Source organism: Carettochelys insculpta, chromosome 7 (genome assembly GCF_033958435.1).
Source record: "Carettochelys insculpta isolate YL-2023 chromosome 7, ASM3395843v1, whole genome shotgun sequence".
NCBI lineage: Eukaryota > Metazoa > Chordata > Testudines > Carettochelyidae > Carettochelys > Carettochelys insculpta.
The window spans coordinates 31,163,743-31,185,098 of NC_134143.1; the positions used below are offsets into that span (position 1 = coordinate 31,163,743).

The 21,356-nt window shown below is 43.0% G+C and overlaps 1 protein-coding gene across 1 annotated transcript in view; it reads left to right on the forward strand.

Moving 5' to 3' along the window:
• The window catches only part of COL13A1 (collagen type XIII alpha 1 chain), a 118,395-nt gene that overhangs the window by 44,767 nt on the left and 52,272 nt on the right, over nucleotides 1-21,356 (forward strand). Inside the window, exons 16-23 of the mRNA XM_075000245.1 lie at nucleotides 100-162; nucleotides 1,296-1,322; nucleotides 10,493-10,537; nucleotides 12,423-12,455; nucleotides 14,461-14,523; nucleotides 17,894-17,938; nucleotides 19,652-19,738; nucleotides 20,485-20,538. Coding sequence (XP_074856346.1) covers nucleotides 100-162; nucleotides 1,296-1,322; nucleotides 10,493-10,537; nucleotides 12,423-12,455; nucleotides 14,461-14,523; nucleotides 17,894-17,938; nucleotides 19,652-19,738; nucleotides 20,485-20,538 — 417 coding nt within the window. The remainder of the gene's footprint in view (nucleotides 1-99; nucleotides 163-1,295; nucleotides 1,323-10,492; nucleotides 10,538-12,422; nucleotides 12,456-14,460; nucleotides 14,524-17,893; nucleotides 17,939-19,651; nucleotides 19,739-20,484; nucleotides 20,539-21,356) is intronic.

Here is a 21,356-nt window from a genome sequence, read left to right on the forward strand (position 1 = left end):
TCTCACTTCTTCGTTAGTATTTTTTGGAATACTGAAAGCCCCTTTTCTTCCTTCTGACTGTGTTTGCCTCTTCCTCTGTTTCCTTGCTTCTTTTCTTAGGGTGAGGTGGGTGAGGCTGGCCTACCAGGTGCACCTGGCCTTCCTGGACCTATTGGCCCCAAGGTAATCATTAAACTAACAATTCTTAGCTTGTCAGTGCTATAAGTAGACTCCAAACTTATTAGCACCCACACATGTACCCCAGTACAGAAATGCAAGTAGACAGAGGTGTGACACAATCTTAGATAAATATGGTAAGCAATGTAATATAAATGTCTAAATAGATTCAGTAGTTTCCTTCCACACTCTGTCCAGGTGATGTACAAGATTCAGACTTGTTTTTCCAGATGGGGCCTGGATAATTGTCAGACACTGGACTCAAGACAAGAATGATTCTTTCCTCTCTGGAACCAGGGCCAGGCTCTGATCTGCTCAGTCACTTGCAGATGTTGTAATGGAATGACTTGTATGTGCACAGACCCAGTCGTCCCGACAGCCACCATGGGCCGCAGCACACGGTGGGAGGGGGGGCCCAACTCCACACCCTGGAAGGGGCGGGTCCAAGAATGGAAGGGGCAGTCCAAGAATGGAAGGGGTGGGGCCAAGAGCAGAGAACTCTGCAGAACTCCCCTGCAGAGTTCTGGGACCCTTTGAAATGCTGGGCCTGGGGCAACTGCCATCTTCTCCCCGTACCCCTTTGGTGGGCCTGCATAGACCATTACCTTCTGCTTGAACATAATAGATTTGTGGAACATAATAGATTTGGCAGAGTTTATGCAAAGGAGCTGATCCTTTACATAACCTCTGGCTTTGGAAACTGAAGGTCTTTGTGTGCCAATACGCTGGCTTTTCAAAGGGGCCTCAGGTAGCTAGGTGCCCAGATCCCCTTAAAAGTTAGTTGGATACAGATACTTAATTCCCTTAAACTCTTTTGAAAATCTCCAGTAGATACTGATGAATGTCATAGATACTGATCACTAGAGTATATAGAGCATTTTCATGCACTCATTTCTCCTCTCCATGTTGTCTTGCATTGATGCACAATGCAAAGATAAACTGAAGTCAGCTCTCGACATACTATAATTGTGCTATATCCTTCAGTCATTTCCTTGCTGCTACAGCAAGCATGTCTCATGAACTAATCTCTTTCAATTACTTTCTATTTTCATTGCTATTAAGATTACACTGTTTTTTTCTTTCTTTTGGTGCCATATATCTACCTATGTTTCCTCGCTGTCTCTGTTCTCCTTGCACAGGGTGAAAAAGGGGATGCTGGCATGAAGGTAGGCATGAGAAATATAATACCATATTTTAAGAGACAAGTAGCTATTCAGAACACTGTATTGTAATAGGGAGCTGCGCTTGAGAAAGATCTGTGGATATTTAATGGAATATACATATGTGTAGTGATTAACCACAAGCAGACATTCCATGTCCTGGCTGCTTTTTGCACATGCAGTAAATACTGTCTTTAGCCACTTGGTGGAATTTGATTCTTACCAAAAAATGGCTCTGACTATGAAGTTCACTAATGATTTGTTACATCTCTGTTTGAAAGGAAGGTCTGGACTTTTCTTATAAAGTCTGGTTAGCTGACACATCAAATCTATTCAAACTCTGAGGCCAAGGTTTGGCACCATTCTGCCAGTCTCCCTCTGTTTCTAGGCTGGACAGCATTTTTTACAAGCTTTTATACCCATATGTAAGGTTTTATGCCCATATGTTATCTATTTGATTACAATTTATTGCACTTACATATTTAAAATATATTACTCAATACAGACTATTTAAATAAATGGTATTACACAATATTCTTTGACTTATGAAAATGGCCAACATTGTAAAGTTGTAAAGTATCATGTGAAAGTGTCATGGCCAACTTTGTAATATTTTACATACATGAATTGACGTGTATTTAAAATATTTATTTTGTGGAATACATTTTATTAATCATACAATGACTGCACCCATATAAATTTCCCTTTTGGTGGATTATCATTTTAATGCACCAAAGGGTCCTTTCAGCTATACTCTCGTCTGTTTAAAGAGGTCTGTCTGAGGGGCCTGGGGGGGTGTCTCAATTTAATAGTTGTATTTTACAGCAACAAATTATCTTCCTTTTAAGATCAACTAGAATCATTGGGAACAGAGCTTCAAATTATTGCTTTATGCAGATCCAGTCCATAAACAAAACCTACATGTAAACCAGGATCCTTCCACAAATGCATTCCAACATCGGTGTAATTTCATTGACTTTGATGGAATTAGTCTTCATTTTACTTCTGAGGGAATTCTGCAATTGTTGCGTTTGGAGCCATTGTAAAATTGCAGCATGCCCCCAGGACTATGAGTTGCACTCAATGGCTGTGTCTACACGTGCACGCTACTTCGAAGTAGTGGCGCCAACTTCGAAATAGCGCCCGTCACGGCTACACTTGTTGGGCGCTATTTCGAAGTTGAAATCGATGTTAGGTGGCGAGACGTCGAAGTCGCTAACCCCATGAGGGGATGGGAATAGCGCCCCACTTCGAAGTTGAATGTCGAAGTAGGGCACGTGTAGACGATCCGCGTCCCGCACCATCGAAATAGCGGGGTCCGCCATGGCAGCCATCAGCTGAGGGGTTGAGAGACACTCTCTCTCCAGCCCCTGCAGGGCTCTATGGTCACCGTGTGCAGCAGCCCTTAGCCCAGGGCTTCTGGCTGCTGCTGCTGCAACTGGGGATCCATGCAGCGTGCACAGGGTCTGCAACCAGTTATCAGCTCTGTGGATCTTGTGTTGTTTAGTGCAACTGTGTCTGGGAGGGGCCCTTTAAGGGAGGGGCTTGCTGTTGAGTCTGCCCTTTGACCCTGTCTGCAGCTGTTCCTGGCACCCTTATTTCGATGTGTGCTACTTTGGCATGTAGACGTTCCCTCGCAGCGCCTATTTCGATGTGGTGCTGCCCAACATCGAAGTTGAACGTCGACGTTGCCAGCCCTGGAGGACGTGTAGACGTTATTCATCGAAATAGACTATTTCGATGTAGAGTGCACGTGTAGACGTAGCCAATGAGAGCAGAATCAGTCTCATAGCAGATGGGTTTGAAGAGCTGTGAAATTACTGGGTTTGAGCAATTGGATGTTTTCTCTTTAAACTGATAGGTAGAACAGGTTGTGGATAACTCAGGGCAGTATATGGTCCCAAGTGAGGAAAACTGCTATAAGTAGAATCCAAGTCCCAAGCCTGTTTTTATTTGCTTGTGTCACTGCTTCAGGCACCTGTTCAGCATGCAGGCTAAGTACATGGATTAATAGGCCTTTGATTCAGTTTCTGGAACTGAAACCAAAATTGTCTGGTTCCAGCTTCAGACTAAAATAACCCTCAGTAAGAGAGGACAAATATGAGACCATTCTAATCCCCTTTGTCAACTTTAATTGCATTGATCACTTGCCGGCCTTTTATTGTGATCCTACGGGGCTTATCACAAACTCTCCTGATCATTTCCTTGATGTTTCTCAGATGGCAACAAACACAAAGAGGAGAACTGGGAATGGTAGCTGCTAGGGAAAGGCGGACTGCATGGAATAGACACAGAAGCGTGGTAACCTTTCCCCCTAGTCATTTACAGCTTATAGCAAATCAATGTCATTTTTGTGTGCATTGTATCCTTGGTCTTATGAATCTCATTCAGCCTAGGTTCCTGAGGTTTGAGCAACACCTCTCCCTTCCCCTGAAACATTTTTGAATGGGATGATCAATGCATGCTAAAAAGGGCCACTTGCCCATCCCAAGTGCAATTTATTCCTGGTTATTAAGATACCTCCATTTGTTGCTGCCATTCTCACTTTGTTCTGGGTTCTCTTATTTCCCCATCTCTGAGCAATAAGAATAACAGCAGTGCATGAGATCCCAAACTAGCAGTAAATCAGCCACCAATAGCAGTACCTACATATTCACAGAGTACATGTGTTTGTCCTCCCTGTACTGGCTTCTCTCTAGCTGTTTTCTTTTACATAAGAAGATCATTTGGGACTTGGGGAGAGCCTTGATTTTTTTCCCCTTAAAACCAAATTCTGCTCCTAGTTAAATATGTGCAACCTCATGAAAGGTGACAGGGTTGCAGAAGTAGCTGAGGGCACAGTTGGACTCTAGTTATTGGAATTTGCCTAGGATATTATTAATTGGTCATAGCTTTAAAAATGACCATGTAGGCCCCCTTTTGGTTGTTGGTATAGCTGGCTGAACTCTAAGGATTTGTTCCTTATTAAATTTTAATTTCCCTCATTTTACATTCCCACAACTTGCAATAGTTTTTGCAGAATCTGGGTGTCTCACTTTGCCTCTTTCCCCTCCAAGCTCCATGGCATTGGACTAAATCTTAGCTCCATTACAGTCAATACAAGCTTTAACAGTGGAACTGATAAGTCCAGGATTTGACCTTTTGCATATATATTTTTCCTGTCAAATTGCGTTTAACTAAAATGATCTACTTTAGAAAGTTCCGTATGATTATATTTTAATCATTATGCCTTGTTCCCATAGGCAGGCGGCTTGGAAGAGTAGGGGGCTACAGGCTGGGAAGCCAGGCACCACATAATTTTATGTCTCCTGAACAAGGATCCAAGCTTAGTGTTTTCTTTGTTTTAATGAGTGGTTCATTCATACGACCCAACTCTGCCAGAGAACTAACCAGAATGTGTCAATCTGTTATTAGGGATACCCTCAGTGTGTTGAGACTGATAACATGAAAGGCCAGGGAAGGAAGGACAGATCTGCCAAAAGAGGCAAGCTGGCAAGTACTTTCTGGGCCCATGAGGAAAGCTGCAATCCATATGTTTAAACTCTGGCTAGAAAGAATGTCCTGTCTTTCATGGCACATAATGACACATTTATAGGAACCAAGTGATATTTGAGGTACTGTAAAATGGTCTTGTGGGCTTCCATATTTATCACATCTCAATGGCTTCCAGGTCAAGTGTGCTCAATTTAAAAAAAATAAAATAAAGGTTGTTTTTCTAGATACCAGCCTTGCAAACCTGGGATCAAAAAGTGAACTGGGTTATTTCTCACCTGGACATCATTCCCAGACATAAAGTTTCTGCAGGCCAGTGTTGCTCATAGGTGCACCGGTATAACTTTGTTCTTCTCTAATTAGAACCTTAGCTATACCTGCATGAGCCTATTGCCTTCAGGTATAATTGAGGGCATAGTCTGAAGACAGTGGGTTTGCCTTGGTAGCTCTACAGTTGGCCCTCAGTTAACAATTTTGCTGGTGGTAAGCAGGCCAGAAAAAAAATCTAGGTCACTCTCCAGAGCAGGGCTGGTTTTGCAGGGCTGACAGCAAGAAAATATCTATTTTTTTTGCCATATTAGGTGGCAGATCTGACTGGATATACAAAGGGAATAGATATGCTCAATAAGGAGGTCATTCTGTCCCAGAGATAGTTCAGAGTAGAACTATGCTATAAGTCAGATAATGTGAGGTACGAAAACACCTGTGAGGATTGGCAACTTAAAGGTTATGTTACTTCTCTCTCAATTTTAAAATGAAAGCAAGGACATTCTGTGGGAGGAAACTGGGCACAGGTGAATGCAATATCAAAGTCCATAGTTAAATTGTTTTAAAAATTCAGGAAATTCAGAAGTTAAGTTTCTTGCAGCTGAATAATGTCTGCCCTATTTTACTTCTTGGCTATGTCTACACTTGCCCCATTCTTTGAAGGGGGCATGGTAATCAGGGTGATGGGAGATTCCTAATAAAGTGCTGTGATGCATATGCAGCACTTCATTAGGAAAATTCTCCCCCACAGCAACTTCGAAGTGCTGGCATGCTGTGTAGAAGCAGGCACTTTGAATTGCCTTTACTCCCCAAAATTTTCAAAGTTGCCATGGGGGAGAATTTGCCTAGCCCTTGTATATTTTATAGGATATGTTATATAAGATAAAGAGTGCAGGGAGACAGTGCTGTCCAGTAGACAGAGCATGGGCATTAAGGGGCTTGTTCTCTGTTCCTAGCACTGCTACCTCCTTACTATGTGACATCTCTCTGTGCTGTAGTTTCCCCATCCCCAAAGCAGGGATAATGAAACTTACTTCCTTTGCAAAGCTCTATGGTTAGAAAGCACTATATAATAGCTGTATTATTACTAAATGTCATATTTAGCCAGAAAAACAGGAATAGAAAATATTTATATGATCAAAGTAGCCAGGTTAGTGGTGGTGTAGAAATTTAAGCTTTTACATTTCCTGACTATTTTTAATTTAACTGTGCATCCTCAAAATTGCATCAGTAAAGTTTCTTGTGTCAATATATATTGTCATTCATGTATAGTGCATTTCAAAGGCCTAGTGGTTATTTCCACTGTGATCCCTCTGTTTCAGAAGAGTGGGTGTGGCAGGTCTAGTCTATCACACAGTATTTTATTCACATTGAACACCCAGCACTTTGTACTGTTCTGGAAGTTGGCCCCATCTCACACTAGTTTTTTGTGGTGGCTTAATTAAATATCAAGTATTGAATCTGGAAACTAAAACTGCAGATGACCAGTAAGGAAATGAAAAGGGGATAGTAAAAAAAATATTTTCCTGCTTTTATGAATTTCCGTTTTCCTTGATTTTATAGCTGTCTTCAGTTTACCAGAGTCTCTCTGAGAGTTAATATGCAGAAGTTTGTGGTTAATATGCTCAAGAATGGGCTGTGAGCTACTTCAAGAGGCCCATTTGGATAATGGGTACCACAGATTCAGCGCCAACCCAGAGAGGGTATCTACACTGCAATTAGACGCTCATGGCTGGCCCATGCTAGCTGATTCTGGCCTATGGGGCTTTGGCTGACAGACTGTTTAACTGCAATGCAGATGTTTGGGCTCCTGCTGCAACTGGAACTATGGAACCCTCCCGTCTCCTGAGGTCTGAGAGCCTGAGCTCCAGGCTGTGCCCAGTCATGTACCCCTCAATTAAATAGCTCCTTAGCCTGAGCTTCATGAGCCTGAGTCAACTGGGATGGGCCAGCCATGGGTTTTTAATTGCACTGTAGACATACCCAGAGTTGCACAAAATACTTCTACTGTTCAACAGATTGTAGAACAGCTTCCTCATCTGGGATTTCCAACCTGCTACTGATTTGAAGGAGGTTTCAGATTTCACCATTAGAAACATCAAATCTCTGTACAAAACTGGAGACCTGAAGATGGGTGAAGAGGGCAGGAGGAAGAATTGCCAGTGAATGGGATTATAGCACATTATTGAACATTCTTGTCCTCAGACTAAGGTCTTGTACTGCCCTCTGGTGGAGAGTTAAGAGAAGTCTGGTGTCCGTGACATTCTTATTTTAAATCCAGACTACATCTGTAGAAACAGTAATTATTCCAAATCTGCCTCTTCTCCATTTTGCTCAGCATGATGTTGTTCCGAAAGCATTTCTGTACTTGGTGCTGCAAGGCCTACGTGACTTAGGAGCATATGTTTCATTCTCAGAAGTGACAGAGGCTCTTAAGGTACACATTTTTAAACATATTTGGGCGCCCTATTCTCTCAGAAATCAGTGGGAGTTGGGTGCCTAAATCTGTCTCCTAAGAACCTAAGTCTTAAGGAAAATAATTGACATTTAGGCTCCTAAGTGCCTAAGTCATTTTTGAAAAAGAGACCAAAGCTATAACAATACTAGAGACCTTGCAGTGGCCCAGCCACACCAATGCAGCTGCAATGCTGTGTTCATGTAGCTGCTCTGTGCCAATCAGAGAGAGCTCTGCCATCAACATAATGAACCGCCGCCCCCACCCAGGAGCTGTGGTAGCTGTGTCAGTGAGAGAAGCTCTCCTGCTGACCTAGCACTGTACTGCTAAGTTGGCGGCACTCATCTCGCTCCGGAATGTTTTGCCCATGTAAGTGGTAGAGTAGACTTGGCAGTAGGCTCCTTAGCCACTTAAATCTTGCAACAGTCAGGGTATGTCTACACTGTCCATGTTACAGTGCTGCTGGGGCAGTTGCTGTGACATACACAGCCTAGACACTCTATCGCTGGGGGAGAGCTCTCCCAGCAATCAAACCCCACACCCTGAACAAAGGTGGGACTGACAATCCTGGTGACAAAATGCTGTCTATACTGGCACTTTTCAGCACTAAAACATTTAACCTTATTTGCATGTGTGTGTTTTCACACTCCTGAATGACCAAAGCTTTAGCGCTACTAGTGGCAGTGTAGACACAGCCAGAGCTGTGTGAGGTAGGTTGCAGGGAGGGCTCAGAGGGATTTAAGCCTGGGGACAGCGGCGGGGGTGTGCTGAGAGCTGGCCAGGGCTCCCTGCCCCAGCCAGCTCCCAGCCAGCGGGGCTGCAGAGTCCCCACCCCCCAACCCTGGTTTTTGGAAATCTTAGACAGGACAGGCAGCCCTGGCTAAGGATCCCATGGGTGGGGCTCCTTGTTCCACATGAGTTTTCAAAAAATCTGGCAACCCTATTTGACAGGGGTTTAAGCTGGGGGGGCACATTTTGGGGTTGTGACGGGTTTAAACTGGGGGCAGGGTGGGATTTTGGAGCTACAAGGAGTTTAAGGCAGGAGGTGGGGGCATTTTAGGGATGAAAGGGGTTTGAGCCGGGAGTGGGGAGGTTGGGGGACTGGAAGGGGTTTAAGTTGGATGTGTTTTCGGGCTAATAAGGGTTTAATCTGGGGTGCTGGGGCATTTTGGGGATGTGAGGGGTTTAAGCCAGGGGATGGGGGGTATTTTTCCCCCAGGAAAACCTCCTTCCCCCGCTTGGGTCACAAAGTCTTCCTGAATTGTCAAAATGGGTACCTGTCTCAAAAAGGTTGGGAACTGCTGCTCCAGAGCAACACAGTTATATCAATAGAAGTCTGTTGTGCAGACATGGACCAAGCAGAGCAACACATAGCTACAGTTAAAAATGTAGGCCTGAGGACCTGCCTGCTTGATATCCCAGAGAGTCTCCTTTGGGTCGAGCAGACCTGCCAGCTCTGTTTAGTTAGCACTGAGATGGAGAGCTTGTCTATGTGAACACTGAATCTACCCTGTGAATCTACCCTGCCCTACACCTCTCACTAACCATCTCTGTGGAGTATGCTGACACACATTAGCAGTTTGTTAACGTGCCTTGATGTAGTCCCATTTCAAAAAAGGCATCAGCAGAGTCCCTGTGCTGCAGACTAAGGCTTTGTCTACACTTAACAGCTTTTAGCGATGCACATGGCCATACCATCACAACTCTGTTGCCAAAAGTTGGGCAGTGTAGCTGCTATGTGTCTGCTCTTTTGCCGACAAAATACTTCCATCGCCATGTAGCGGCATCAGCATTGTCAGCAACACTCCTGCCAACAAAGTGCTCTTCACACTGACACTTGCCACTGCAAAACTTTTATCTTTTGGATGGTGAGGGGGTTTCGCACTTCTGAATGGCCAAAAATTCAGCAGCCAGTGTAGACCTATCTTAGTGCAGATTACAGTGGATAGACAAGCAGCCAGTGTAGACCTACGTTAGTGCAGATTAGAGTGGATAGACAAGCCTGCACTTTTAAAAAAGAGATTTACAACCTCAGTAGCTCCTGAAGAAGTCCCTTGACTGCTTTCCCTGCACAGGTACCATGCAATCTAATCCCAGCCTCTCAGCAATTAATTTGACAGGGTTCCATAAATAAAATATGGACACATTTGGCCACAAAGAGACATGTACAAAACTCAGCACTGCAAATGAACAGGATAAGCTAAGGCATTAGTAAAAAGCTAAAGGCGGGAGCATACTCTCTTCCTTACTTTAGGATTTTGAGTAGTGGGTTGACAATATGAAGAAAAAATATTCACACTTGCAAAAGTAGAAAGAAGCAGCCATCAACACATTTTGATCTGCCACAGCCCAAGTCTGTTGACCTTCAGGGTATGGGCAAAGTGATTTTGTCTGTTTCAGTTTTTGCCTGAGCCGGTGATTATGGGCTTAGGTTTATCTTTGTCCTTGAGTAAATCTACATAATTATAGGGATACTGATCTGTGTATTTTGCATACGGCATTCTAAATTTTCTGTTCAGAGATATTGTGATGTGTACACAGTAATAATCCTATAGCGGAAATAAAGCAGTGGTTTCCATACCCTTGTGCTGCTCAGGAACTGGCACAGAGTGCTAGAAAGCTCTGCATGGCAGTAGGTGTAAGGTTTATACATAAGGTTCTGGCTGTTCTGCTCTCATTTATATCACTGATGTAACAAAACAATTTGGCTCGCATTTTTCTACCACAGTGGTTCCATCCAGGTACTAGGAGGTATCCATGATGAGAAGCTCTGACTGAGAGCCTTGCTGAATATAAAAGTAGGAGTCGGAGTAAAGAAGGTTCTGGTCTCCCTGGCAAGAACTTCTTAACATCTTGTGCAAAAATAATATCCACTGATGTTTTAGTGCTCGCAAACACAGACACTCCTGAAGTCTCATCCCATGCTTGTCCTTCTCAACTTTGTTTCTCATTCCATTTCCAGGGGGAGAGGGGCATGCCAGGGCTTCCAGGAAAACATGGAGCTAAGGTATCCTGTAAGGAATGGAGTGAGATTTGTCTACCTCCCCTGCCCATACCTCTCAACTGTCCCTGACTTTCAGGGATAGCCCCAATTTGGTTTCTACAATGATTCTTCTGACTTTCTCTATCATTTTCTTTCTGCTTCTAAAATGCAAAGTACAGGGCCTAATTTATCAAAGGGATAATAGGGGAGAAAAAGTTTTACTGAAGAAATGGCATGCCTATTCCCAATGCACTTCCGATTTTGAGGTGTAATTCTGCAAGATGCTGAGTGTCTCTTATTACGCACCTCCCAGAACCAGATCTATCATACTATATTTTAGTGAGAATTACCTCTAATTAGTATTTGTTGGAAATCAGCATTTTATAAATTGTGAACATGTTGGTCTAGTGGGCCTGACTCAGCACTACCCGCTACCATTTTAATATGTGTTATTCCATAAAAATCAATGGAGTAATGCCAGTATAAAAATGATGACTGCTGTGGTCAGTCAGAGCCAGTGTGTGTGTGTGTGTGTGTGTGTGTTACAGATTTAAAATGAATACTGGAAAATCACTGGGCTTATACATCCCAATTTCAAAGTAGAAAAATAAGGAATAGGAGTAGCATGAGTTCAGTAAAATCTAACCCCCGAAAAGTAATCTGTACATAATCCCTTTCATGACTCGGGCCCATATTTACTAAAAATTACTCACCTCTGATACATTTCTGAATGCTTTTTCCTCCTTTTATTACATAGAATCCCTGATTTCCATCTTCTGTCCTTGTGTTTTTTAGCTTTGTCCCTGATTTCTGTTTCAGAAAGTTGAGAGGTATGATCCTGCCCCTACCCTGCTTTACACTTCTCCTGGTTTGAATTTTTCCAAGCTCTTACCAGTTATGAACTCATTCTCTTCCTTCTCTTTGCCTCTCATCTGCTACGTTAAAATCCCTAAACCCTCGTTAGCCACTTTCCATCCCTGCTTCATCTCTTTCTCCCTCGCCTTCTTTCCTAGATTGTCATTACTCCTCATGTTTGCTTTCATAACTGAGCATTTGCACAAGGATCTAACTAGTACTAACACTTAGAATGCAAAAATATCTAGGCTGAGCAAGGGAATGATGCTGAAGTTTTGCTTTTGCACCATTGCCACAGAAGGACATATAATCGTACCCACGGGAGCACCTGCCCCAAGCAGCCAATAAACAACTGTCTCAATTTCCATCAGGGATTAGAGTCCATAATTTGTTGGTGGTGTTTTGCTCTGCTGTGCAGGATGATGCAAGACTCTGAGTGCTTGAGAGTCTTTTTGCAAGTGATAGCTGGCTTCAAAGATTTCCTCTGCAAATCTGATACTTGAGTTGATGTCATCTGTGGTAAAACAGAATGATGATGATGATGATGATTAACAAAACCAAGAAGATTTTCTCTTTCTGTTGAGATTCGACACTTCTGTTCAGGGATTTTTTTTACTAAGATATTTAAATATTTAATGAGGTACTTGGTCATCATATCATCTCTGTCAGTTTCTCAGTGAATCAACACTGGCCCTATGAGGCTGTGGGCTCAACTTCACTAGGAGTACACCTCTATCTGGGGGAAGGGATAAACTGTTTCTCCTTTGTGAGTTGAGCCAGCAATGTCGTTCTTTGGTGACAAGTGCCTGCTTGTTATTCTCGATAGTGTGGGCACTACAAGAGGGGAGGTAATTTTAATGTGTCTCCTCTGTTGGGGAACCAGGATGGATGTATGTGGTAGACACTGTGTTATAATATCGCTTCTGAACTTTGGAAGAGGAAAGATATAGATTATTTGAATTTCCTACTTGGCTGGTTTCTTGAAAAAATAATATATATTTATATTTACTTCATTTCAAACAAAGTGTTCTCTTCTTTTCTTTCTCTCTGCCAGGGGGTTCCTGGAATGGCTGGTGCAGGGATGAAGGTCAGTTTTACACTAAAATGCAGACTCCTAGGACATGGATAAGAATGGGGAGAAGGGCCAAGAAAGGCAATTAAATTTCCTGCTTTAGACTGATGGCCATTAGTTCATGGTAGGAAAGCCATGGATTAAAGGAAAATGGACAGAGGCATTTGACATACTGCCAATTTGAAAAGCTAACATAGATACAGAAAATGACCATTCTTTTCATTAAGGAGAGGATAGGGCCTGTTTCTGGTACAGCCAAATCAAACTCTAGTGGGAGACTAATGGGTCCCTTTCCTGGATTGATCAGCTAAATCATATGTGTGCCAACCCTGAAACTGAAGAAAACTTCAGTTTTCTTGGTCATTCAGTTCACTTTTGTGAGAAAACGTCCATCTTGATTTTTGCTCTACTCAAACCCCATTCTTAAGAGTATTTGAACCTCCCTATTTCTAAAACTTCCATTTATTTCCTAGCAGATAAAATTATTTTGACATCCCACCTTTTCAACAAGTATCTATGTTTCTCCACTATCTTGCAACTAGACAGATTTCTGCATTATGCTCAGAGCTCAGATTCTAGGTGATGGGCAACTTTATAAAAAACCTAAAAAGAGAGGTATAGGCAGATTAGCTAGCTAGAAACATGAGTTCCAAAATCCACTGACCGATATCAAGCAAAAATGGAACACTCTATCCTTGAACCTAACTTCATCAGTCTATGAAAAACTCTGGAGACAAGAAGCACTGCCCTCGGCTGCTGAGAAGGCTCTCTCTGCTGGTTCCCTTGGCTGGTATCAACGTGCTACCACCAAGGTTCCATAATTAGCCAAGGCCCAGCACAATAGGCACCAATTGTGATTGGTGCCTCTGGGTGCTACTGTAATGCAAATAATTAGTAAATAATTAGCCATGGAATCCCCTCAAGCCAGCAACTGCGGTACAAGTAGCAGCTCAGGAACATGACTCACCTCAAGAAGCTTTCTGAGATAGTGAGAACCTGGGTGGGAATATTTCTTACTTCTTGCTAGGATCCCTGGCACATGCCCTTTAAACGAGCAGTACTGGGACATCATTTCTCAGGAAGCAACTCAAGATACTCAATTACTTCCCTTTTATTAACAGCATTTTTTAGCCTATAGGCTGTATTGTATTGGGATAAAATTGGGATAAAAACAACAATATCCATTGACAAGATTAACTAAGAGAAAAGGAAAACTGGATCTCTAATATTTCTTTAAATTTGACCTTATGCCCCTATTTTCAAAAATTTAAATTCCAGTTGAAATCAAACTAAAGCATGGTTTTGACTTGATGCCTTCTAAAATGACCACTCATTTTCTGGCCATTCATTCTCTTCTCTTTCCTTCTGTTATGTATTTTCCCTATTTTCCTCCTGTGGGCCAGCAAGGGAATTCAGGGGAAAAATGTTGCACCTAAAGGGATAGTTATTGCAAGTCTTCATTCCCTATATTTTGTTTATAAGGGGTTTCCTTGTGTCATGTGTAGAATGCCAGGTCTACTTCAGAAAATCCGAATTGCATTTCTCCCCAACAAAAGAGGCATGTTTGAGAGTGATCATCTGTTCACTTCCTGCCTACTCACTCAGAGCTACAGTCTGGAGGGATATTCCCCTCTTGGTCTTTTTCTTTTCCTCTTTGGCCCTTAAGCTATGTGACAACATGCTACTCTCTCCCTGTTCCCCTCACCTGCCTCTCTGCATCAGCACTTGTGCCTCCTTCCAGAGACATGCCAGTGCTGCAGAGGGAACTACTATGAATGCCCTCCTGCACTTTTGGCTGTATAAATTGGTCATGTTTCGTGTCCCCTTCTGTCAATATGTGTAAAATAAGAAAAATGGTACAAAAATATCCCTGCACTTCTGTCCCTAGGCAGCAAATTCAGACACTGAGCAGCCAACTCCTCTTGTTTTAGCCTTAATCAGGTTTGTAGTGTTACGTTGTAGTGTGCAAACCACCAGTCCGAGAACAGATGTATTCTCTGTCTTTTTTCTTATCACAAAGGGAGAACCTGGAGATGCAGGAATGATGGGGCCCCCAGGTTTGCCAGGGAAAAGGGGACAGAGGGTAGGACATTGTATGTTTGGGTGTGGTTCCTTAACACTGGCATGCTTCTCCCCTATAGCTAACCTGGACTGCTTTGCACTATGATTCCATGTGTGTGGTGAAATGCTCTTTCCCCCTTGTTGATGCTCTCGTGTCATTGAGGACATGTGCTTTGTATGTTCCTGTTTTCAAGAAACAGAAGGACCCACAGGAAGGCGGGGATGAGTGCATTCTGGGAAGAGAATGAGTCCTAAGCATTAACATTCTCTTGGGAAAGGTTTTGTACCCTCTGACTACAGTAATAATAAACGATGAGCTTCCTTTTACTGGGATATTCCATTTTCATTTAGTGGATTTACATGAACAGTGACATGATTGGAGAGCATAAGAGTCTGATGTCCTAGAGCTAGCCAATAATTAAAAATTTTCCTTAGGAAATAGAACCCAGCTCATTGGGAACTTCTTGCTTTCCCAGGGAGGAAGTCATTAGCTTGTGATTGCAAGGTACACTGAGCTGGAAATCAGAGAGCCTTGTAAAATGGATAACTACACTGTCTTGGGTAGAATGACTAAAACAACATTAGTTTCCTTATAATTACTTCCTGAGCATCATACAATGCATGTCCCTTCTCAGAGCACTTATGCAGGCATTTTGCGTGTTGTATGCCAGTCCTTGAATTCTGCTGAAATTCACATATGCATCTTTCTAAGAGATTAAAATATCTCAGCCAGGCATGAGAGGAAAAATAAATTCCTTATCTATCACGCTTTTTCTTGTGATTTTGTTTTTATAATAGAGGTATGCTTGTGGGATAAGGGTCTGTAGAAACATCCTTTATAGACCAAAGTTCTGGGTTAACCCACCTGAAAAGAGACTACATGCTCTTGTATGCTATTGAGAAATACAGCCAAGTAACTAGCATGGCTCCCTCTCTGTTACTGCTCATGTGACAGTTACTCTTTGAGGCTATGGCTACATTTATTTTGTTAGTCTTTGAAGTGCTACTGGACTGCTTTTTTGTTTTGATAGAATATAGACTAACACAGTTATCTCTCTGTTACTACAGTGTAGCTGTAACTCGAAATAACTTATGCAACTCCTGCAATGCAAATTGTGAAAAGTATTTTGAGTTATTTCAAACTTGGTGCTATCCAAACAGCACCGAAATTCAAAATAAGGGGCTATTTTGAAGTTTCCACTGTCCCTCTCATGACAAGGGGTAGTGGAAATGGAATAGTGCACTCAAAATAGAGCTGCTATTTCAAGCGCGGCGTTTAGCACAGGAGTTGCTATTTCAGGAGATATTTGTATCCTGAAATAGAAACAATAGTGAAGCCATAGGCTGACAAATTAAAGAGTTGAAATAAATCTAAAACCAAATATTATCCAATGCTATTGGGGAAGAGGGTTTGGAAATCGGTTTTAAAAAAATCATAGTAATCATCATCATCTGTAAGTAATACCAACTTTGGAGAACTAACAATTGCAGATAAGAAAATATCTTTTCTCTAGTAGCAAATGTTACTGTACTAGAGACATTCTTTCTGAGACTACGGTATCTGTAAACTACATCAACCAAAACCCTGTCAGATATTTAAATAGAGCATGTTGCTAAAGCAGCTTATCCCAAATGGAAATGCTGGAGTTAAGGGTTTGGTTTCAAGTTTGCACCCTGTGGCCAGACTAGAAGAGTATCTTAATCAGAACTCAAAAGGTAGTTAGTGAGCCAGTTGTGGCTCAAAAATTTGAAGAGATGTGGCCTTGTACCAGAGGTTTTAGGCACATAAAAGATACGACTGCAAGCTAAACAACTTAACTTCACAAAAACAGCCACAGGGCAGCACATGTCTGTCCTTTACTCATTTCCAAGGGAGATTTATCCAGAGTCTGACTGTACCTTGTGCAAGTCAATTCAGTTAGACTACTGCTTTTTCTGGGGTCTTGGCGCTTAGTGGTCATGTCATGGGTGGTCTATCTGGTCCTCTTCTGGCATTGTAATTTTCCATATTCCTGTTTTCACTCCTCTTCATCACCACTGAGCACTTGAGAATTTGACTGTTAAAGGGGATGATGCACTAATTGTTTAGAGCCTGGTGACTGCGAGGAAAATCTGTTATTATCAACATACTAGAATATGTACAAACCGAAAATATCTGAAAGTCCTACAAGGGATATATGAGTATATCTGAGGTGCCCTTACAGGACAGTGAGTTCGATTCCTTTGGAGAAATGCTCTCACCAGTACACCCTTCAAGCTCATGGGCTGTAGGTAGATTCAGAAGGGGTAAGTGGCAGCAGTGGGAGCCGAAGTATATTTCACAACTGACAGAAAAGAGAGTTATTTCAGTACATGCCCCTCAGACAACCTTGAGCATTGTTGAATTAGGAAGCAGTGCTGTGCAATGCTATTCAGTCACAAGTTCTTGAAGTTTGACACAAGATTTGACCTGATATTTGGCTTGTTCAGAGAGCCCAGTTTTATATTCCTTGCATCTCAGAACACTCAGACTTGTGGTAAAGTTAAGGATCAGGCCTTAAGATGATTTCAGTCATTTACATCTAATTGGGCAGTTCCGCAACAGATATACATGTCATAGTTACATATACTTATATGAGTCCTTAAAATTGACATGAGCCAGAGTTACCCAGATAGCATTTCGTGTGACAATATCTCTCTTACTCAATTCCATATGTCCATTTATATCTTGCAGTCACTTTCAAATATTTATTTGCTGCATGAATAGGACTGGCAACAACCCAAAACAATGAGAAGTCCTGTGGCACCTTATAGACGAATGGATTTTTTTGGAGCATAACCTTTCATGGGCAAAGACCCACTTCATCAGGACTTCTCGCTGTATTTGCACATACAGACTAACACGACTACCCCTCTGATACTTAGCAACAACCCAAATGTTCTATGGAAGGAGCATGTGAGCAAGTGGCAAAGAATTAACCATCCCTAGCACAGTCCAGCTGCAAGGAGTTTTGGTTGTTAGAACAAGGAAGAAAATATATAACCAAAATGCAAGTTTTAAAGTTAAAAATGACCTTTAACTTGGTGGGGTACCATTGTATAGAGTCCTTTTACTGCTAAGAGTCTCATAGAAAGTAACAGACAGTGACCCATGCTGACTTTATAAAACAGGGTGAAAACATGAGGGGTATGAGAAAATGATGAAAAATCAGTTGAGCAGATTCTGTAGGCAGGCTGAAGAGACATGACACGGCTGCCTCTCTTAAAAGCATGTTCCAGGGGAAAAGAATTTTTGGAATGTTTGATGTGTTGTATGAGATGAACTCTGTGCATTTGGTAGCACTTTCACTGGTCCCACAAGTAATGGACGCCCTTAAAGAAAACTACTGAACATTTTTGCCTTTCACCAACAGGGGGAGAAGGGCGATCCTGGACTTCCTGGAATCCTAGGACAGAAGGTTTGTAATGTCCTCTGACTTTTCATCCCATTTCCCTTCCCCAGCCAAGAAGCTTGCACTCAACTGTATACAACTACATAAACTGTATGCACATGTGCTTGTATACACATTTACACCAACACGTACATATGCACACACACAAATACACTTGAATGCTATTACCACCATAAACATGATCCCATGGCCAGCTCCACTGAGGAGGGGGAAATAACTTTATGTATATAGGAAGCATATAGCACATTTCTCACTTTACATTTACGTTACATTCAATCCCTAAAAGCCGGCAGTTTCAAGACCAGCCGGATCCCATTTGACTTAGATTAATAGCTTTATTTTTACTTTGTTATATATCTTTTTTTAAAATACACCACAACCCACCAGTAGAATCTGATTTATTTAACACCAAACAAGACACTGTGACACAACCAGAAATAAAATGTTTGGGCTCATGCATATTGCTACCCTCTCTGGATGCAACTCCATTGGTGGCACTGGTAACCCAGCGGCCTATGACAATGGCAAACTCAGTCTACAGAATAGGAAAAATGAGTGGTTTAACAAAGGACTGACAACTGAATACAAATCCTTTCATCTTTAGGATATCAGGCCACAAATCCTGTCCAGACCAATGATGACTAACATGCTCCTTACCATCCAATGGCTATTTGAGGCTGTACATAAAATTAGGGGGATTCTGTACAGCTCCCAGTGCATGTCTTATACATCTCCAAATACGATCACATTTGGCACTAACTCTTATTCTTTATGCATGATTCAGCAGCGAGCCAGTGGAGTGAATAGGCCAATGTACCGCACTATTAGAATGGTCATTTTAGTGAAGGACTGAGACACAGTAGTAGAACACTGTGGGGAAGGTGGTACTGGCGCTGCCAAGCCTGTGTCTGTTTTGTGACCACAGAAAGGCTTTCACTCTCCAAAGCTGTCAAATAAGTTGATGGAGCAACACCAGGCCCCAAAGGGTGGGACTGAAAGGAAAGATGGACTGGGACTAGTGGAGGAGTATGGAATGAATGGATTTTATGTGTGATAGTAGGAAGGTTGGGGAGGGGGATTTCAAGCCATGTCACATTTATCGCTGGATAAAGAGGAGAATTTTTGAGGTATCACCTTGTGTAAATGTTGTCAACACACTGCTGACTGAAGGTGTGTCTGCACTTGGAGCTGGGATCTGACTCCCGGCTTGAGGAGATATACTCACTCAAGCTCTCATTGCTCTAGCATGCTGAGCACAGAGTGTAGCCATGGCTGCAAGCATGGTGGGAGGGGCTAGGTACCTTGAGTGTGTGCTCATCAGTTAATAGGCATATAGGCTAGCCCTTCCCACTGCTTGTAGTGCCATGGCTACTTTCCCTATCGATGAGACCCTGAGCGAGTATATCTCCTCATGTGGAGAGTCAGGCATGAACTGCACTGGCAGAACTGTGTAAAAGGTCCAAAGGTTCAATAACAGGAGAGGCTGCAGCGCCAGAGAGTGAGGCATGGGGAGAACCCCTCACTAGCTAGTTTTATTAGTCTCCAATTCTCAACTCCACAATTCAGCAGTTAACAGGTAAGTAAAATGCAGGCAGGTTGTTCAATATCAGCCAGCAGCCAGTCCTGCTCCCCCCGCCCCCAAAACCACAACTGGGCTGGTGAAGTTACAGAATGAGAAATGGATGTAACTGATGGTGGATTATTCCTCCTTACAACCAGGGAGAGAAAGGAGATGCTGGAAATGACCTCGGGGGAGGTAAAGGAGAACCTGGGCCCCCGGGACTTCCTGGGCCTCCAGGACCAAAGGTGTGTTTCTTTCCTCCAGTGGATTGTTTCCTTTTTTATGGGAATGTACCTAGCTCAGGGTGTTTAGGAAGGGGTTGAAGTTTGCATTGCATTTGCACCTGGCTGTAATTTTGCCCTGGAGTGGAGGGGTGTTCATAAGCTAGCCAGTTCCTGCACAGTATTTTAGCTTTAATTTTAAATGCTGAAGGGTCAGAAAAATTATGAACTGCATGTCCTCCAGTGGGAGGGAAGAAAAAACTTACTTGAGTTCAAATGATTTCCTTGTAGGGCTTGTAAGTCCCTCAGAATCACTGCCAGCATCTGGTACCATAGATACCAGTTAAGACAGGTTGAATACTGCATATCAGGACTGGTGATCTCCTTTTCTGCTATGTTCCTACCTAGAGAAATAGCAGCCTTCAAATTACACCTGATAGCGGATGATACTTAGCATGCCAAGGACTAGTTCTGTTCACAGTGCACTTATGAAATGACTCACTGGTCCCAGTTCTTATCACCCATTCACTTTGTAGCACCTTATGACCCCAATGAGACCTGAGCCGCTGGGAAGTGTAGAAGTGGGACTTCACTCCAGTGCTCTGAAACTCCTGTGAGAAATCTGGGTTTGACAGGTCTGTTAGAGCTAGTGGAAGGCTTCCTATCTGAAGCGCTGTCAGCTCTAACAGCTGACCTGCAGCACAGCCATGGTGGGAATTGCTCCTGTCTGCACATGTGCACGAAGCTGTTGCTTTTCTCTTTTTTCTTAGGGGGAAGCTGGTGACATTGGCCAGAAGGGCACTGCAGGACCGCAGGGGGGAAAGGTACAGAGGAAGAGGGCAGTGAGGCTAACAGGATATGGTGAGAGGGTGGGAGGATGCAGTGCGGGCAATTGGTGGGACAGGGCAGGATGCTGCCTGAAATTAATTTTAAAATGTTGAACGCTATGCTCAGGGGAGCTAACAGCCTGCACAGGCACCTTGGCAAGGTGTGTGGGTGGGTGGGTGGAAACTCTACTCTGCACTCCTGGAATGGGTGAAGCCCCTTGGTGGAAAGGGCAGAGCCAGGGCAGCCAGTCCTCTGCACTGCCTGGATCATAGCATGACCACACCCCTGCCCCCAGCCCACAGAAGCACATGGCATGGCATTCCAGTAGTGGTTTAAAGGACCTGGGGCCCTTTTTGAAGTTGGAAGCAGTAGCAGCAGCAGTGGCAGCTGGGAGCCCTTTGAATTGCCAGGCCCCAAAGTAATTGCCCTCTTTTGCCTCTGCTGTCACCAGGCCTGAGTATGCTAGTGAGACAGGCAGTACTGAAAATCAGGGCTTCTACAATCTTGGAGGAAAGGGGAGGTTAGAGGAGGGGGGATGTTGGTGGGGCAAGTGAAAGACAGGGAATGCTATCTGAAATCAATTTGAACATGTTGATCAGTACAATTACAGCACAGTGGAAGTGCTTCTTTCAAAATAAGTGTATCAAGAACTGGGGCTAACAGGTTAGGAAAGTAGGAGGGGATGTGCAACATTTTAAGGCCTCTAAGATCTCTCTTGGTTGACATAATCTTTTGAAAAATCTTTTCAAACAAGCAGCTTCTTGGCAAATGCTCTGAATAAAATATATGCTAGACAGTGTTGAGGAATGGTGGT